The sequence below is a fragment of the Abramis brama genome (genome assembly GCF_963993115.1).
Source record: "Abramis brama genome assembly, chromosome: 11".
Taxonomy (NCBI): domain Eukaryota; kingdom Metazoa; phylum Chordata; class Actinopteri; order Cypriniformes; family Leuciscidae; genus Abramis; species Abramis brama.
Window position 1 is genome coordinate 37,004,423 of NC_139973.1, and position 17,755 is coordinate 37,022,177.

Here is a 17,755-nt window from a genome sequence, read left to right on the forward strand (position 1 = left end):
CGTTATTTTTGAAATGTCAGAATAAAGTAGTGGCGCATGGAAGGCTGACCTACAATTAGCACCCGCTAGTACTACCTTTTGATTGAAAGCATAAAAATAATTAGTCAATCTGCATAATTGCTAATTAGATACTAATGCATATGTACTCGCAATTAACAACAGCTGCACAGAATAAAGGTAGAATAAATTCACTTCTGAATGCCAAAGGAAGTATAAGGCACGCAGTGGCTCACAAACACAACTGCTGCGGCTTGTCCATTAGCTCGCAGTCGCTTCTTAAAAATGCGTCACCTTGTTTTCCAAACCCTCGAATTGTAGAGCTTAACCATATCCCGTAATTATCATCTCAGAGGGTTGCTTTTGTTCGCGGTGAAGGAAATCAGCTTTCTGAAGCCTACACATGTCGGGATCTCCCGCCGAGTCCAAATGGAACCCACTCAGATACATGTTTCCCTGTGTTCTTCAGGAATTGACGTTGCCAGTCCTGTCAACAGCGTTCAAAAACCCAAAAGCTTCTTGTTCTACGTGACGACTGCGAGAGGTAACAAACAACTTTAATGCTCGGGCAGGGGTGAACACCGAAGAAAAGGAAATAAAAAGAGAAATGCTCGCAACTTTTGGAGATTAATTCAGTCTGCACAACAACCTGCAACCCTCAGTTCCCCTGTGGTTGGTACAGATCATCAGAAGTTGACAAATTAATCCTCACAGCCAGTTTTTACAGAAGACTGCTCGCTGAACTCGCGGAGCATGCGGGCATAGAGAGATTTGTGCGCGGCACACAATGGCTCCACACACTAGAAATCAGCGTTCCATGGCATCTGAGCTCAGAAGACCCACAGAGTGTTCACCGCTATTGTTAACTGCGCTTCAGAAAGAGCATTGTGTGACATTTCTGGATTTAGGTAGATGTAAAGCTCAAGTTTTCACATATTCTGTGACCTTGAATACAATGTTCCCTGTGTATTAATACATGGCTCTCAGAATAATGGATTCTGATTAGTTAATCGCAGCATTCTGTGTCCTTCATTTGTGTATACTGACTCTAAACTGTGTAACTGAACTTTTGATTTCCTTCAGACACTACCATTTAAAAGTTTTTTGTTGAAAGAAGTCTGCACTTATTCATATGAAAAATACAGTAAAAACTGTAATATTGCGAAATATTATTCAAACGGTTTTCTTTTCATATTTTAAAATGTAATTAATTCCAGTGATCAAAGCTGAATTACTCCAGTCTTCAGTGTCACATGATCCTTCAGAAATCATTCTAATATGATGATTTGCTGCTCAAGAATTTTAATTTTATTTTTATCAATGTTGAAGACATTTTTGTGGAAACTGTGATGCATTTTTTTCAGGATTCTTTGATGAATATAAGTTAAAATCAACAGCTTTTACTGTCATTTTGATTAATATGTCTTTGCTGAATACACTTTAAGAGATTAAAAATCTTACCAACCCCAAACTCTTTCACAGACAATGATTTCTATACTGTACAAACTGTATATTCTATCCTCTAACAAAAAAAAAAAACTCTTAGTATGATTTATAAGTTGTTTTCCACATGGGGACCAAAACAACGTCCCCTCAAGGACAATGATTTTGGATATTGCCATCTGTGTGGGCACATTTTGTCCCCATAATGTAAGGTTTACCAGGCCAAACACACACACTTCAAAGAAAAGCCGGTTCTCAAGTTGAGTAACAAACAGTTTTTGCTGCACTGCAGTGCTCTCACGGTCTGTGCTGCAGGAGTCTAGATCAACTTTTTGATATGCTTAATTAATGAAACTGGTGTGTGTATGAACATCTCAGACTTTTATCAATGCACACCAATCCATACTGAGGCCATGGACAAGGCTTGATATCAAAGGCCGATGCGAGCAGACTTCATTCGCTCAGGGTTCAAGAAACAAGCCGTCCATCTTTCAGCCGGTTTGTCTGAAATGTCTAATCTTTAAATTTTGACTTTGGTGGGAACATCCATCCCAGCTGTCTATAAACTTAGTCAATGAAATCTTTACATTTGATTTGGAAGTTGCAAAAGTAGAGTTTTCTATTCCCTGTGCTACTGAAATCTCTGACGTAAAAGAAACTCAGTCGGATTTGTTCATCTCATCTCTTACTGACCTCTAATTGATGTTGCCATCCGAGCCTAGTGATGCTCCCAATATAGCCCCTGTGTGTGTCCAATATTTGATTATGCGCCGGTCTCCATGGCACCACGGCCATTTGTGTGCTAATTAATTACCAGGCTTAAGAGCTTGTAGATAATTGGTGTGTACACCACCATCAATTCCATTAAAAAGAGCAATTATCACCTACCTTATGCAAATGATTGTTTCTGAGCTCCCCCCTCCTCTCTCCTCAAATTAAAAGGATACACTTGAGTCTTGCCACTCTGCACTAGATCACACATTCAATAATCATATGAATGGCATGAAAAGATGTGGAGTCTCACAGATACATGTGCGTGTCATTCATCTTTAGAGACCAGTAAAGGGTGCATGAAAAATCCTTCTGCAAAAAACTGTACAGACTCTTCTTAGTGCACAATACGGTACAAAAACTTGTTCAAATGAATCGTAAGGCGCAAACGCACACGTGTTAACTATCTGTGACCTTGGGCGACACAGGTGCCGGAGCAGATCTATGGCTCTCTGTGATGGGAAAAGTAGGTCACGGAGTTCTGTCGCTGGAAATATAAAAACTGAACATCTTTGCCGCATGAGACCCCAACAGGGAAATCATGGCTAAATAAATCAAGTGTGTGCTGAGAACGATAGAGCTACACACTCTCAGCCCAGAGAGACGTGACTGACCATTAGCGTATAAATACACATACTTCCATCACGGCTCTCGCGCAGGAAGTGACCTCAAACCCTACGGTGACATATTAAGGACAAAGATGTTTTCTTTTGACCGACCTTTCCTAGTTTTCCTCAAGGTGAGAATGAAGGTTCTTGTGGTTGATATTGCTTAGATGAACAATGCTACAAACAGTGTTTTCCCTTCAGTTCAACTTACTTTCTTTCACACACGCACACGCTACTGCTTTTATTTCTTTTCTGTAATTGTCGTTTGTTTTGCATGCATTTTTTTTTTTTTTTTTTGCATTAAAAACATTTTTAACTATGTTTTTAGACGTTATTATGTGATATGTTGATGTGTGTTGTTTGATTTCATTCCCATTATGAACTGCTCGTCCATTTTTGAATACAGAGGACCACAATGGAAATAAGCCTGTGGCTTTTTTGTGTATCTTATCCTCAACAGTTTTTTAAAATGTGTATGAATTGGTCTTTTGGGCTTGAGTGTACTTGTTTTAACTTTTATTGTCAAATAAATCAAATCAAATCAAATCAAAATCTCAATCATAGATTTCTGAGCATTATTCAGGTCGTATTTCACCCCAAAAATTATATTTTGCTAAAAGAATATATTTATTAAACTATTTTAGCTAAGATGTTGTTTTATATTCTGATATTATTTTTTAGGAAAATGTAGTACTTCCAAACAAAAACAAAAAATCTGATAACCACAATGCAAAAAATATTAAAGATATTTAAATGTGTTTTTTTATATTATGGTAGCATTTATTGTTTTATTTATGTATTATTTTTTATGAGAGTATTCAATCATTATTTGACGACTATTAGTCCTAATAGTTATCTTCATCATCTTAATGCAAAATATTTCCCTTTTGATTTTGGGGTGAAATATGATTCACCCATTTATACCATCTATAAAACAACGTCTACTACTAGTAGAATCATACAAACCAAACTCATTTTTCCATCGAAACATTTGCCATCTAAAAGTAAAAAAAAAGTCTAGAAAGACCGTCTAAAAGTCCTAACCAGACACAAGAGGTGCAAGACATCTTGTCAGTCGCTTGCTTTCCATTTCCTGCCTCCATCTATAGTGTATCCCACTGATCAGCACACATTAAACAACACATATATTCTGATTAATATGCACAGTATCAGAGTTCTGTGTGTAAAGCAAAACACATTACAATAAACTTTGCCAATAAAAGCTTTTTACAGCATTACTTCTGAATATCTTAATGCGCATACTGCATTTCTGCACAAATAGGCATTATTATGCAATTTTTCCTCTACCCATCTCTTATTTATTACAGCTATATTCTCTTGTGCAAACTTCATTCGGTGTATCGTGATAGCACTATTTACATTGGGAACTGCTATTGCAGAACATTAAATGGTCGTACATATTGAATGGGAAGGTGAATAATGAAAACTATCATCTGAGATGTTCATCTTCCTTTCTGGCTGAGCTCCTCCTGCTGGGTTCAGTTCAGAGAACACATCTTTCAGCACACACTCACCAGAGTTGGGGTCTGAGTTTCCGTCTGCTTCGGTCCTCTTGTCCGGAGAGGTCTGCTCGTAGAAGTCGTCCTGCGCCTGCACCAGAGGGAGAGGGTGTGAGAGGAGCGGGACACTGCCCACGGGCTCATGGTCCCCCAGCCCACTGTCACTGCAGCTTTCCTGAGACCCGTCCGGCAGGTGAAACGTGACGCGCCGCTGAGACTACAACACCAGAGAGCAGAGAGACAGAGACACGCGTTAATGCTTGTCTCAGTGTTTCTCAATCAACCAGCCACTTTCAGCGGATTGATGATTAATTGCAAATTGAATGGGTATTTGTTCACTTTTATAGAAATGAACAAATAGGATGGTTTGGGTTTTATTTGGTCAAAATTGTCCCTGAGCACAGCAAACACAAGTCACGTTTCACAGTACGAAGCTCTCTTCGCTACAGAGCATGCGTGTGATATCATGCACACAGTGATACGCTCTGAATGCACTAATGGTATGATGTGTTAATCACTAAAATAAATGACAGTCTTAAGACATAACAGCATTTAATGTGTGTGAGAAGATGAGCAATTGTACTATATTTAGAGAGAGAGAGAGAGAGAGAGAGAGAGAGATGGAGAGAGATAAAGTATACACTGTTCAAAGGTTCAGGGTCATTACGGTTATTGAATGTTTCTAGAAGAAGTCTCATTTGCTTGCAAATGATGCATTTATTTGACTGCAAATTATGTATTTATTTGATAACACCATAAAAAAAATCTACATTTTCATTTAGTTTAACTTGAAGTACTAAAACAACTAAAATTAAAGATGAAATAAAAATTAAAAACTCTACATAAATATTTTATAATAATGACAAAAGCACACAAAAAATACTAAAACCTTTTAAAACTAAAACGAATTCAAAATGTTAATAAAAGCTATAATAGTATTTCAGTTGTACTACAATAATACTGATATGATTAAATTATTGTCATTTGTGAGTCGCTTTGGATAAAAGCATGCTAAATGACAATATTTTTTTCTTCAACGATTCATTTATTATTATCAACATTCTCATTTTCAGTGCTAAAATATATTATCTATATTACTATTTTACTTTATTACAATAGTACTCATTACTCCAGTCTTCAGTGTCACATGATCCTTCAGAAATCATTCTAATATGATTATTTACTGCTCAGGAAACATTTGTGATTATGTTGAAAACAGTTGAGCTGCTTCATATTTTTGTGGAAACTATTTGTAATTTCTGTAACATTATAAATGCATTTATTGTCACTTTTGATCAATTTGATGCATCCTTACCAAATAAAAGTATACATTTCTTCTTTTTTTAAAAAAAAAAAAAAAAAACCTGACCTCAAACTTTTGAACGGTAGTTTATTCTCTGAGTTGCTGTATTGTAGGTATCTGTTGCCGGCTGGTTGGCACAGGCTCTGCCCACAGCGCTGGTGGGCATCAGAGGAACACCACTGCTGTGTTGGCACGGCCCGACCAGAGCGTCCTAGTTCACATGCCATGTGCTCACACTGGGCACAGAGGCTCAAAGCAATGTGAAGGTTCCGGCATCACCGTCGAAAGGGTCTGACAATAAAGCATGCGTGAACCGTCCTGCATCTGCAAGCTTTTGATTGTTTATATATTTAATGAATTACGCTTAATCCAACATGCCTGTCCGCGTAATCTCTCCCACGCAATTACTAGGGAATGATTCCACACGTGCAGTTTTAACCAAGTTGCTTTTAAAGAAAATATTTCTGCATTGCTGATCTCAATCACTTGCTAATTTTGAGCATACTCCAAGAAATTCTAAATGACATTTCGCAAAGTCCAGTACGGAGCTCTCCGCTAACCTTTCTGAGCGGGAAGTTGTCTTTTTTCGCACCATCTCTGTCGACTGTCTTAGACGACTCTGCTGTAATTATTGGCAAAAGCAAAGGTCAGCCAATCTCAGCGCTATGCAAATGACCTCATTATATAATTTGGAGCATTTCAGAAAGCAAGTGACATTCAATTAGAGGTAAAAAAAAAAGAAAAGAAACGCCGAACAGTAGCTTCAGCACGACAGCCTGAGCTACAAAACACTTGAGCTGGACAAACCAGAGTGGCTCTGTTCTCAGATCTCGGGGCTCAGAACTATTTCACCGACATGTTCACCTTTTGACCACTCGCATCACAAATTCATCGTGCAAGTAAGCATGGGAAATATTTGCTTATAGTAATTAATGGGGGGAAAGTTTCAGGCCAAGAGACAAACTGTCAATTTTCCAGTCATTCGTTGCTTGAAGTACCATGAAATAACAAGATATGCTGTGAAAAGTTCTAGAATAAGTTCACAAGTGAAATAAACTCAATCGAGTTGGTGGCACAGCGTTAAATTGAGTCTTTATCAAAAAGACGGATCTTTTAAACTGCTTGAATGTGTGTGCATATACTGTATGAACACATTATGTGTCTATTAGTTCCTCGATAAACTATATCATACCAATTACCTTGTTTAATGTGGCCAATATTCCATTTGATTTACTGTCCATCCGGAGTTTGATTGACACCACTGCAACTAGTCTCACACACCATTTAGTAATATATATGAGGGATATTATGTGCTCTATAAACCACGAGTCCTGTGTAGTATTTTATTCATTTGATATGCCTGGGTTCTCCCAAAACCACAAGATATATTAATCTCTCATATATATCAATATTATGTGTAGATCACCTTACAGAATGAAATACTACCCTTCTGACCTGAACGATGTCCCAGTGCGATACGCAAAACGCATTGGTGTGCAAACCAGTATGAAATGAACACAGGTATGCGATCACACAGTTCTATTATAAAGCAGGTGTAATCAATAAAAATTGACTTTCTAACCGTTTGGTAAGTTTACACCATTTTTATTATTGATTGCTATTAGGATTTGAAGAGAGTTTCAACCAGTATAACAAAAAGTGCTTATAAAAAAACATTGCCTATAGCATCATATCTAGCAAAAAACAGTGAGGTTTATGCAATTTTGCTTCTCATATAAGTATATAGTATCTTATTTTAGGAATGTTTTACTGAAAAAGGACAAATAGGTTTATCTTATGTACATATTCCTCGTATTAAGCCACCAGAACATAAATATGAGGAATTGTTTTTGTGACAATTCGACATACTGGCTGATCTCGAGGGACACATTGACCTGCACTGTTTATCAAAAATATGCAAAGAAAAACAGCTAAATAATCCCATTTTCAATGGTACAAAAATATATTTTTAATAAAAGGGTGCACAAAACAGCGTTATGGCCAGTAAGACATGTGTATGGTACATTTTCTCAAATCCCAAAAAGTTAATACAGAACCCCATGTGCATCCGCCTCACACTGAAAGTCAATATGGGCATATCTGTGTGTGTGTGTGTGTGTGTGTGTGTTTGTGCTTTTGCCCAGCAGTCACTCACTGCTGTATTAGCATAAGACCAGCTTAAACCTTCGCCACTGCCAATTTACACGCAATCATGGCTTATCATGCTTGTCAGCCCATATTAGCAGCGTGTTTTTATATTGTAACGGGTCAAACGCGCTGGCGACGGCACCGGCGCCAAGCAAACATAGCCGCTTTCAGCTAAGATGTTTTCCCTCGTCAAAGCACACAGAATCAGTGTCACAGAAGTTTCCCACTCAAAGACGCCAGACCCGATCATGCCGCCCGATTCCCTCACTCGGGGCTCAGGAACGAAGAAAGAAAAGAAAAAAAAAAGAAAGTGGATGCCTCTAAAGCACTTTTCAGAAAAAAGGAGACATCTTTGGCTGCGAGTAAATAGGCAATTACGGCATGCATAAACAAATCAGAGAACATGCAGATCTTTAATGAATTACATTTCCTACATTTCAAGCTTATGTCAGTTTTTCTAAGGAGGAATTTCAGGGCTTGCTTATGAGTGCTTCACATCCAACAGAGTAGCGCTTAATGGATTTGCGTTAAGTCTGGGTTTAACCTAGCCTCCTGCTCGGCAAAAAGTCATCGCCGTCTGAGGACTGTTATCGCGGTTTAGCGGCAGATCAGGTCTCTGTGTAGAGATTAGCACCAGAGTTTGCTGGAACTTTCCAGAGAATGTCACAAAACCTCAGAGCATCTTCCGTAATTCTCTCGGAGGCACAACAAATCTGGCTAGAGTTCATTCCCTGCTGTTCTTAACATGATGAATTAAGTCCGAATCGAGAACATTTCCCATTTTGGGTCAGTATCCTCTTTCCTCAATATGAATGAGGAGTTTTTTTTGTTTTTTGTTTTTTGCAGTCGGATGCTACATGTCTGAGACATAATAGACTGCTGTTTCTGTCTGGATCTCATGGGACGATTCATTGGCAAGCACACCTTCCGTTTCCTCCATCCCTCAGTGTTTCTCCCCAACAACATCCTTGATTCCCACCGCGGGAAGCATGCTGTCGGAAAACAGCGCTCTCTTTCGCACCTGAATCCAGCCTGTCATAACCAGGTGTGAAATTTACAGGGATAATTTCTGCAACGAAATGAATGTGCAAAAAAACAGCCACTGAAGACATATCTCACGCATAATTTACAGTCGGCCTTTCACGAGTGTAAAATAATCACCTGTGTGGATGTTAAATATGAAAAACTTATTTGATTTAGAATCACTTTTATAATTTTACCTCTATATTACCATAAAGCTTCTGCTAAGAAAACACTACGATAACTCAAAATTGGATGTTGGATGTCGCATGATATAAGAGAGACGTGAAAGTAGCGTCGGTTTCAGATACGCAGAACAACATTGCCATGAACAATAGAGATTAGGAATACTTACTTATGCCACAATAACTTAATCATCTTACATTTAATTTAGTCAGAATACACAGCTACTTTTGAACATGAGAATCATGATTTTTGCTTACAGTATCTACCATTCAAAAGTTTGGGGTGGGTAATATTTTCAATGTTTTTGAAGAAGTCTCTAATGGTCAACAAGTCTGCATTTATTTGGTCAAAACAGAGTAAAATTTGATTGTTTCCTATTTGAATATACTATTTATTCCTGTGATCAAAGCTGAATTTTCAGCATCATTACTCCAGTCTTCAGTGTCACATGATCCTTCAGAAATCATTCTAATATGATGATTTGCAGCTCAAGAAACATTATTATTATTATTATTATCATCAATGTTGAAAACAGTTTCCCTGCTTTATGAAACCATATTTTTCAGGATTCTTTGATGAACAGAAAGATTGATTTAGAATAGAACTCTTTCATAACATACACTTGCATTTAATATCGCTTTTGATCAATTTAATGGATTCTTGCTGAATAAAAGTATTAATTTCTTCTTACTGCCCCTAAACTTTTGAATAGTGAAGGGTCTAACCAATCAAACCATGAACCCCTGATTTGGATAGAAAAAGCATGTACATCCAGTATGAAACGCTACTCGTTTTAGCTAGTTGGCATTGTGGAGTGTGTGCTTGCTAAACCAACACACACACTTAAAAAAAGAAAAGAAAGCCGTAATAGCGCAATCAGCAAATCACTCAGACACAGTGATTAATATAGCCACATAATGACTCACATGTGTAGGTAGACGCACACATGAAAGAAAAAGGGCAAGATTTTGACAGTTTGAGGTTTGGTCTCAGCGTGGATATTTCCATAGAAGCCCCGGTGTGCTTTTCATTTGCAAGACGATTGCTCAGATTCTTCAAGGAAAAAGAGGGAACGTCGACCACCTCACTGCTGCTTCCAACCTCGCACACTTGAGAAAATAATCCAATCCAACAACACCTCATCACCTGCTGAAACAACGCGGCTCTTGTGTCTACACAACAACAACACGAGGCAACACACACAAGATGATCCTACGCCACACAACTATGATTAGAAATAGAGAACTGTTCTTACTTTCGCCCCGGTTTCACAGACAAGGCTTAAGCTTAGTCCTGACTAAAATGCATGTTTTTAACTGAAAGCAAACATAATTTTGTTTCAAGATGCACACGAGCACTTTATAAGAGCTACTTAAATGTCCTAATTAAACTAAGGCCTAATCCTGGTTTAATCCAAGCCCTGTTTGTGAAACCGGGCCTTAGTTATGTTAATGCTTATGAATTATTCTGCCAATGCAACACAGGACAAGAGTATGGCTAGTTTTTATACCGTAACATTGGAAAGTCTGCCATTCGCCATCATCTCTGTTCCGTGGTTGTTAATTGATTAAAAATGTGTTCTCAATTTGTCCAACACATGTCCAGTGTCAGCTATATTTATATTTGACTACGTTTAAATCCATTAGGTTCTCTCTCTAAATGAATGCAGAAAATCTAGAACTTGCAGACTGAATTGATGAGAGAGAAAAACTGAGTTTTGTGAAATAATACAAAGACAGTAAAATAAATACATAACTTGTAATAAAACATAAATATGCGCATGGACTGGCTGCTTGTTATGAGTGACCTTATTCAAATAAATAAAATAAAAACACTTTAAATTGTTCAATAGAAAAATATATGAAATAAATGCATCCTTAAATCCATGCTATTACTTGCGGCTTGTTATGCGTGGCCTTATAAAAAAAAGGATAAAACAAAATAAAACACTACATAAAATTAAAAAAAGAACAGTGAACTGACAGATAAATAAATAAACTAGAAGTGTTGCATTCTTTACAGTAACCATACCTCAAAACACAAACACAGATTTTCAAAATGGTCAAATCTTCGAACACACTGATGCAATACGTGAGATCTTGAAGAACCAAACAGTGCCATGTGTTCACTGCTGAATATGAACTGGACAGTCAGACTCATTAAAACGCATGGCTTTATTATTTACCTGAACTGCAAACTTGAACCAATAAAAGGGATTCTCTTTTTAACAATTGCTCAGAAGAGATCTGTCATTTATAGTTGTTTATCTCTTCCTGCATCCTTGTTTGTGGCTTTTCTCTGGGGAAAAAGATAGTCAGTTAAACCTGACTGCAAGAATAACTTGGGAGAACTGCCAAGAGTGTTTGTGAAATACTAGATATATAGATACAGTACACACACAGGCACTTTTTTTTTGAAAGCATCACTGTTGCTGAAGCTCTATACGCGAGAGATATATATCCTGCTTTATGGAGGTGTTTTTATGGAGTGAAACAGAGCACCGACACAGGAGATGTCTGGAGTCATAATAAAAGGCTGTCTGCCCTCTGTTGGTGTGAGTGCGCTACTGCAGCAGATGAAGATGGACGCTGCACGCGTTGCCTTTTGTGGACCTCTTTCTTTTCATAGTCTATTCTTTTTTATCTACTTAAATCGCATCATTTTCCCTCCCCCTTCTCTATTATCTAGTCTCTGCTCTCTCTCCACCTCGTTTCCATCTCACATCAGAAGAGAAGGGTTCTGCGTGCAGCGCCGAAGGCCTCGTTCGGTTCGTTCTCTGTAGTGTGGCTCTCAGCGCATGTGTTCTCTCGTAATGATCCCCTTGCTCCTCATTACAGGCAGAGCGCTGTGACCTCCCTCCCATCATACGGGCCCTTTCATTGGCCTCGCCGGCCCGGGCCAATCTGCAGTCATCCGCAGTCACAGAAAAGATCTTTAGGATTTTCGTCATCTGTCATAATGAGCTACAGCACGGATGAGGGCGACCGATACACCCCTACTGCTCACGTTACGTCCTTTTTTACAGGACAGGACCGGCTCAAAACCTCTTTCATCACACAAACACACACACACTGGTCAACGTATTCATGGAACGGCAGCTTTAAAGAGGGCCAGACCCTCGTAGAACAGACCCTCCAAGCCCCGAAACTGCTCTAACATGCTGAGAGAAAAAGTGAATAAAACATGCGCTGTGCTTGCATTGTGTTTCCATTGTTAAATCCTGAGTGTGCTGCTCAGAGCTCCTCTGGACACTTGGACCTCAGCGTGAAAGCATGTGTAGTCTCATCCTGGAGGAAATAGAAGAAATGTCCTGGTGGTGTGTGTGTGTGTGTTTGTGAGAGAGAGACAGAGAGAGAGAGAGGAAGAAAGAGAGAGGTTTTTTTAAGCATTTCTGAAGCCTCTCAGTTGCTTAGTGCAACAAAATGTGCAGATGCAAATATAAAAGAGTAATTCAGATGACCTTATCAACACTATATGAATGTATGGAATAACTAAATACATGAATTCCCTCAAGTGAATTCTCCTTAAAGAAATTACCATGGGGAGTAAGTAACCATAGTGTCTGCCAGAATACCTTAGTTACTTCATTTTAAAATGAAGTAACTTGCTATTAGTCACTTTTTTTTCCATGATAGGTTGATTTCTCAGCACACCTGCACCCTCAGTTTGTTTACCTCTAATAAGTCAGAGGCTGGGGACAGTTGTTTGTGTGAGGGTATTGTCCCGCTGTTTGAGGGAGGTGTTGTTTTTGTCCATACAGTCATCCAGTTTCTATACTGTAAGGAACTTGCTATTTTTATAATCAATAAAGCTTGTTTAGCTTGTTTTGCAGTTGTTAGGTGGTTATCCCCTTTTTTTTTCATGTCTTGGTCTATAGATATGGATTCAATGTACACTTCTGTTCAAAAGATTGAGGTCAGTAAGTTTTTCTGGTGAACTAAATCAATATTTTTTCCAGCATTAAACTGATCAAAAGTGACAGTAAAGATATGTATAACGTTAAAAATTATATATATTTCTATTTCAGGTTTCCACAAAAATATGAAGCAGCGCAACTGTTTGCAACATTGATAATAATAATCAAAAATGCTTCTTGAGCAGCAAATCATCATATCAGAATGATTTCTGAAGGATCATGTGACACTGAAGACTGGAGTAATGATGCTGAAAATTCAGCTTTGATCACAGGAATACATTACATTTGAAAATATATTCAAATAGAAAACAGCCATTTTAAATAACAATAATATTTTATAATGTTCCTGTTTTTACAGTATTTTTGATCAAATAAATGCAGCCTTGGTGAGCATAAGAGACTTCTCTCAAAAACATTTTAAAAAACCTTACCGACCCCAAACTAGTGTATGCCTATGGGATATTTTGCCCATTTTATTGTCAAAAACACACAGTTTGAGGTATAATTAACAACTGAAGCAGAAATGGTGCAGGATGTGTAACACACCACTGACCCAAACCCTAATAATATTAAGAGTGATAATAACACTGGTGTTGGTCAGGCAAGAACCACTAATAGCTGTAGCAAGTGTGGTATTTTAGCAGAAATACAAAGGGAAGTGATTAGCGTTGTTCCCTCTGGGCTAATTGTACTTTGCCACATTCTTGAACCAGAATTTTCCTGCATTCCTTCGCCAACAAGCTCTCTTTATCTTTGTTCTCGCTATACTCTTTTTCCTCTCTGGCGCTGAGCCCAGCTGTGAGCGTCCGGCACTGAGGACTCAGCGAGTCCTCAACACTGCAGTGTAAAGGCTAGCTCTGAAACCCTCTTCTGATCTGCCTCAAAGCATTAGCTACACGCTAACAGCTTCTCACTGTGTGCTTCACTGTGTGTGTGCGTGTGCGCGCTCTCAGTATGGAGTGACTGTAACAACCCGATTATATCTCCAGCAGTGGAGCCAAGAAAACGAAAGAGTTTGAAGCTGCTAGAGCGTCATTCCAACATATTTTCATAAACCGTACTCCGGTTTGAAACGGTAGGTTCCAATTCTGAATGCTAAACGGTAAAAATGTTGTTCCAGTTGTAGTAAACATGCAATGTTAAACCTAAAACCATCAAAACATACAAGCCTAACCAGGCTGGGTGACCATCTAACCACATTAGTGTGAACCACACAAGACGTTTTCAGCAGGCTAGCGGCTCTATGCACTGCAGCATAGATCAATGTGAGAACCGGCACGTGTGAACAACACATCATGTCATTTAATATTCCCACACAAGTTTTTGACTGCAAACCACCGCGTGCAAGATGTTAACGTGAGTTTCGCATGCCGAGTAAATATAGCCCTTATTGATCGTGAGCACACTTCATACGGCGCTAAGTCCATGTAGAGCGATTCGAGAGGTAAAAACTCTAGACCCGCTGAAATAACGCTTATTTGCTCAATGAGAACGTGTTTTAGAGATGTGATGTAAATCGATGCAGTGCCACTTGACTCATTTCTCTCAGCAAGCCGACAGGCCAGACAATGGCTCAGCTCTTTTGTTCTATCTCTCCTTCTCTCTCATTCACAGCTATGGTTCCTGTAAGTGCCTCTTTACCTTAAGCTATTATTGCCTGTGAATTTACTCATAATGCTTCTGCATGCACTCTGTTGAAATATACAACTATATCTACTACTGTAGATGCACTGAAGATGGCCGAGGCGCTCTGTACTGCTGACGGACTGATTTGTTCCTCTTACCCTTCCTCTTACTTATTCCCCCCTTCTGTTTTAGCACTACCATCTGTCTTGTTTCCCTCAGAGAGAGTGAAAAGGTTTAAAGATCTGGAAGAGCGTCTGCATCTTTCAATCTGCAACACCGAGGCACATTAGCATATCACGGAGTCAGTGGCGGACGTACAGTATGCGGCACATCAAGACACAAAAATCACATCGTTTCCACTGTAGTCAACGAAGCTGCAAGCAGCCGATGTGAAACACTTTTTGTACTTGATGCTACGGCAGCCACTTTTGTTTCCCTCAATATGTCTAAAATATGATTTTATTTACAAAAATCATGGGTGACTTAAAGTGCCGACTCTCAGTACTAAATTGAGTGATTTTTGCTGCTTATTGTTAAAGAGTCAAATACACACAATAAAAATGTCAAAATGCCGGTCTTGGCGAGTATTTACGTAAACACGTCAGTTCTTAAAGTGACAGCAGCCTAGTATACCTGCTGCAAAATTATGAGATAATATTAAAAATATCTAAACGGCAGTTTTTACCCATGGTATTAATGTCAAAATTGCTGAGTGGCTAGTAACATTGGAAAACCACTAGCCACAGTGGCTGGTAAGCAGACCCAAAACATTTAATGGATATTGTTATTAACGTATAATCTTATTACTGTTGCCAAATTCTAGCTTAGAGCTGACTGGATCTTTATTAGTGACACCGTACAAAATATGATTTTGCTCCTTACAGTAAAGAAACTGGATGACTGTATGGACAAAAACAACACCTCCCTCAAAAAGCGGGACAATACCCTCACACAAACAACTGTCCCCAGGCTCTGACTTATTAAAGGTAAACAAACTGAAGGTGCAGGTGTGCTGAGAAATCAACCTATCATGGAAAAAATAACCCCATCAAACAACAACAACAACAACAAACATCCATCCTATTCCATACCTCAGCGATGAAAAGGCCAGAGTCTTCAGAAAAGGTCTGTGCTTCTGTCTATTTCCTCTTATTTATTTTTTTCTCCAAGCAGAGACCTGGGGCATGAGGCAATTTCATAACGGCCTGAAATATTGCAAAGGCCTCTTTACTGAGGTTAAACGGCGTACAATGGGCGCTCTCGTGCTATACAAATACCGCTCGACATGCTGAGGTTCCCTCTCTCTCGCTCTGAGGAGACTGAAGCGCAAGCTCTGCTGCAAAAGAGATGCAGATAGGATGTGTCAGGAGTTCCTTGAATGACAAGCCATCATCTGAAACGGGCCGTGACACGAGGTGAAGCAGCAGTGCTCTTGGAGAGAAGTGCTGCACCCTACGCTGCTTTGCTCTTAACCGCCCTACAAAGAGATGTGGTCAGAGAAGGAATGCATCAGAATGATGGAGATCCGCTTTGACACATTCCGAACTCTCGCACTGGATGCCCTCAGAGTCTGAGCCGAGGGGCTTCAGGGTTCTGTCTCTGTTCCAAACGACCACATAACATTCTGGATTTGCAAGGGTTTTGACTCTCTCTAGCCTGGTCTTGAATGCAAAGGACTTGTTCTTTTCAGAGGAGCAGCAGCGCTGGTGAGAATGAGTTCTGGAAGTGTTTTCTTATTTTTTTGTTTTAAGCAGGGCTGTCAATTAACTGAATTGACCACTCAAATTGAATTAATTAAAATAAATTAAATCAATGTAATCTCTTTTTAAGGCAAGAAAACGACTAAATAACATGCCCTTGTGGAATTATTTTGTGTGGATACTTTATAATGACGGATGGATGGATGGATGGATGGATGGATGGATGGATGGATGGATGGATGGATGGAACGAAAGATGAATAGACACAGACAGACAGACAGACAGACAGACAGACAGATAGATAGATAGATAGATAGATAGATAGATAGATAGATAGATAGATAGATAGATAGATAGATAGATAGATAGATAGATAGATAGATAGATAGATAGATAGATAATCAATCTGTGGTTTCTACACAAGCTTATATCAATAGATATATCTATCCATTTATCTTAGAGCTGGTAGATCTGTCTTAAAAAGATTTAAATAGTATTGCTAACTTCTGTTTGGAAAAGAAAATGAAAGGATGTTTTACTTCCAGAACCTGACTGTTGTGCTCTATGGGCTGAACAGCGCCCCATGTTTAACTGGGAGCAGACCCTCAGTTAGGCCCTTTATGAGAACATGCCCTGACCCGGCCGTTCCCACCCGTCCAAAACAGCAGCACCTGAAAAGGGCAGGCAGACGGCTGTCTAATGGAAATGGATTGAATTTGCGAAGAGGTTGAGAGAGTGAGGGGGAGATGCACAGGAAGGAAAAGAAAGGCAACAAGAGGAAAATGGATCCTGACACTGGGGATGACACGTCCACCAAATGTCACTGCACTCGCTCCGGCCAGCGTCCCGAAAACAGGAACGCACATCAGACCCAGACAGACTGAGATTACGAGAGAAAAAAAGCGTCCAAGGAAAGGAGAGTATGACAAAAATACAAGTCGCAAACACAGCACAAGAGAAGGCAAGGAGAGACAGAGAGGAGCATTTTCACACTGAAGCGCCTGTCTCCCCTAGCGATGAAGGGATAATGTAGTGTTTAGTGTTGCCAGGTGCTAAACCTATTTGCTTACAGAAAAGCAGAATCATGTCTCCCACCCTAATTCGCCGGCTCACGCACAGGGCCGATGGCGACGTGGGGAACCCGGGCAGCCGTGGCAACCTGACGAGCCTGAGATTGAAAGAAAGCTCAATTATATTGCTATTGGCAGTCGAACATTTGCAACCCGTCACATGGAGCGTTGTATAGGATTAGCATTGACAAACTGCTGCTTTTCCTGGCCGTCTACCCAGTTTCCTCCTGGCTTCCATTATCAGATAGGGCAGGGGGGGAGGGGGTGGTGGGTGTTCGGCACATCTGCCAGCCTATTAGGGAGGTAAAACGGAACGAGTCATTTGTATGGATGGATGTTGTTCGCACAGCTCCCTGCAAATCGGCACATGCGAACATGTTAGAGTGCCCGCGGACATCTCTTCGCACGTATAATAAGTGTAATCTGCATCTTTCCGCAGGCAAGCAC

At 39.5% G+C, this 17,755-nt stretch overlaps 1 protein-coding gene across 5 annotated transcripts in view; it reads right to left on the minus strand.

Annotated features, from left to right (window-relative positions):
• Nucleotides 1–17,755, minus strand: part of pcdh9 (protocadherin 9) — a 262,609-nt gene that overhangs the window by 85,847 nt on the left and 159,007 nt on the right. For 2 of the 5 annotated variants that reach the window (XM_084129960.1, XM_084129959.1), the window contains one exon: nucleotides 4,355–4,430. The exons of 1 other annotated variant lie outside the window; for it this stretch is intronic. In XM_084129960.1, coding sequence (XP_083986086.1) covers nucleotides 4,355–4,430 — 76 coding nt within the window. Of the gene's footprint in view, nucleotides 1–4,354; nucleotides 4,557–17,755 lie in introns of all 5 variants that reach the window. 2 more of the 5 variants (XM_084129958.1, XM_084129957.1) reach the window with 1 other exon arrangement.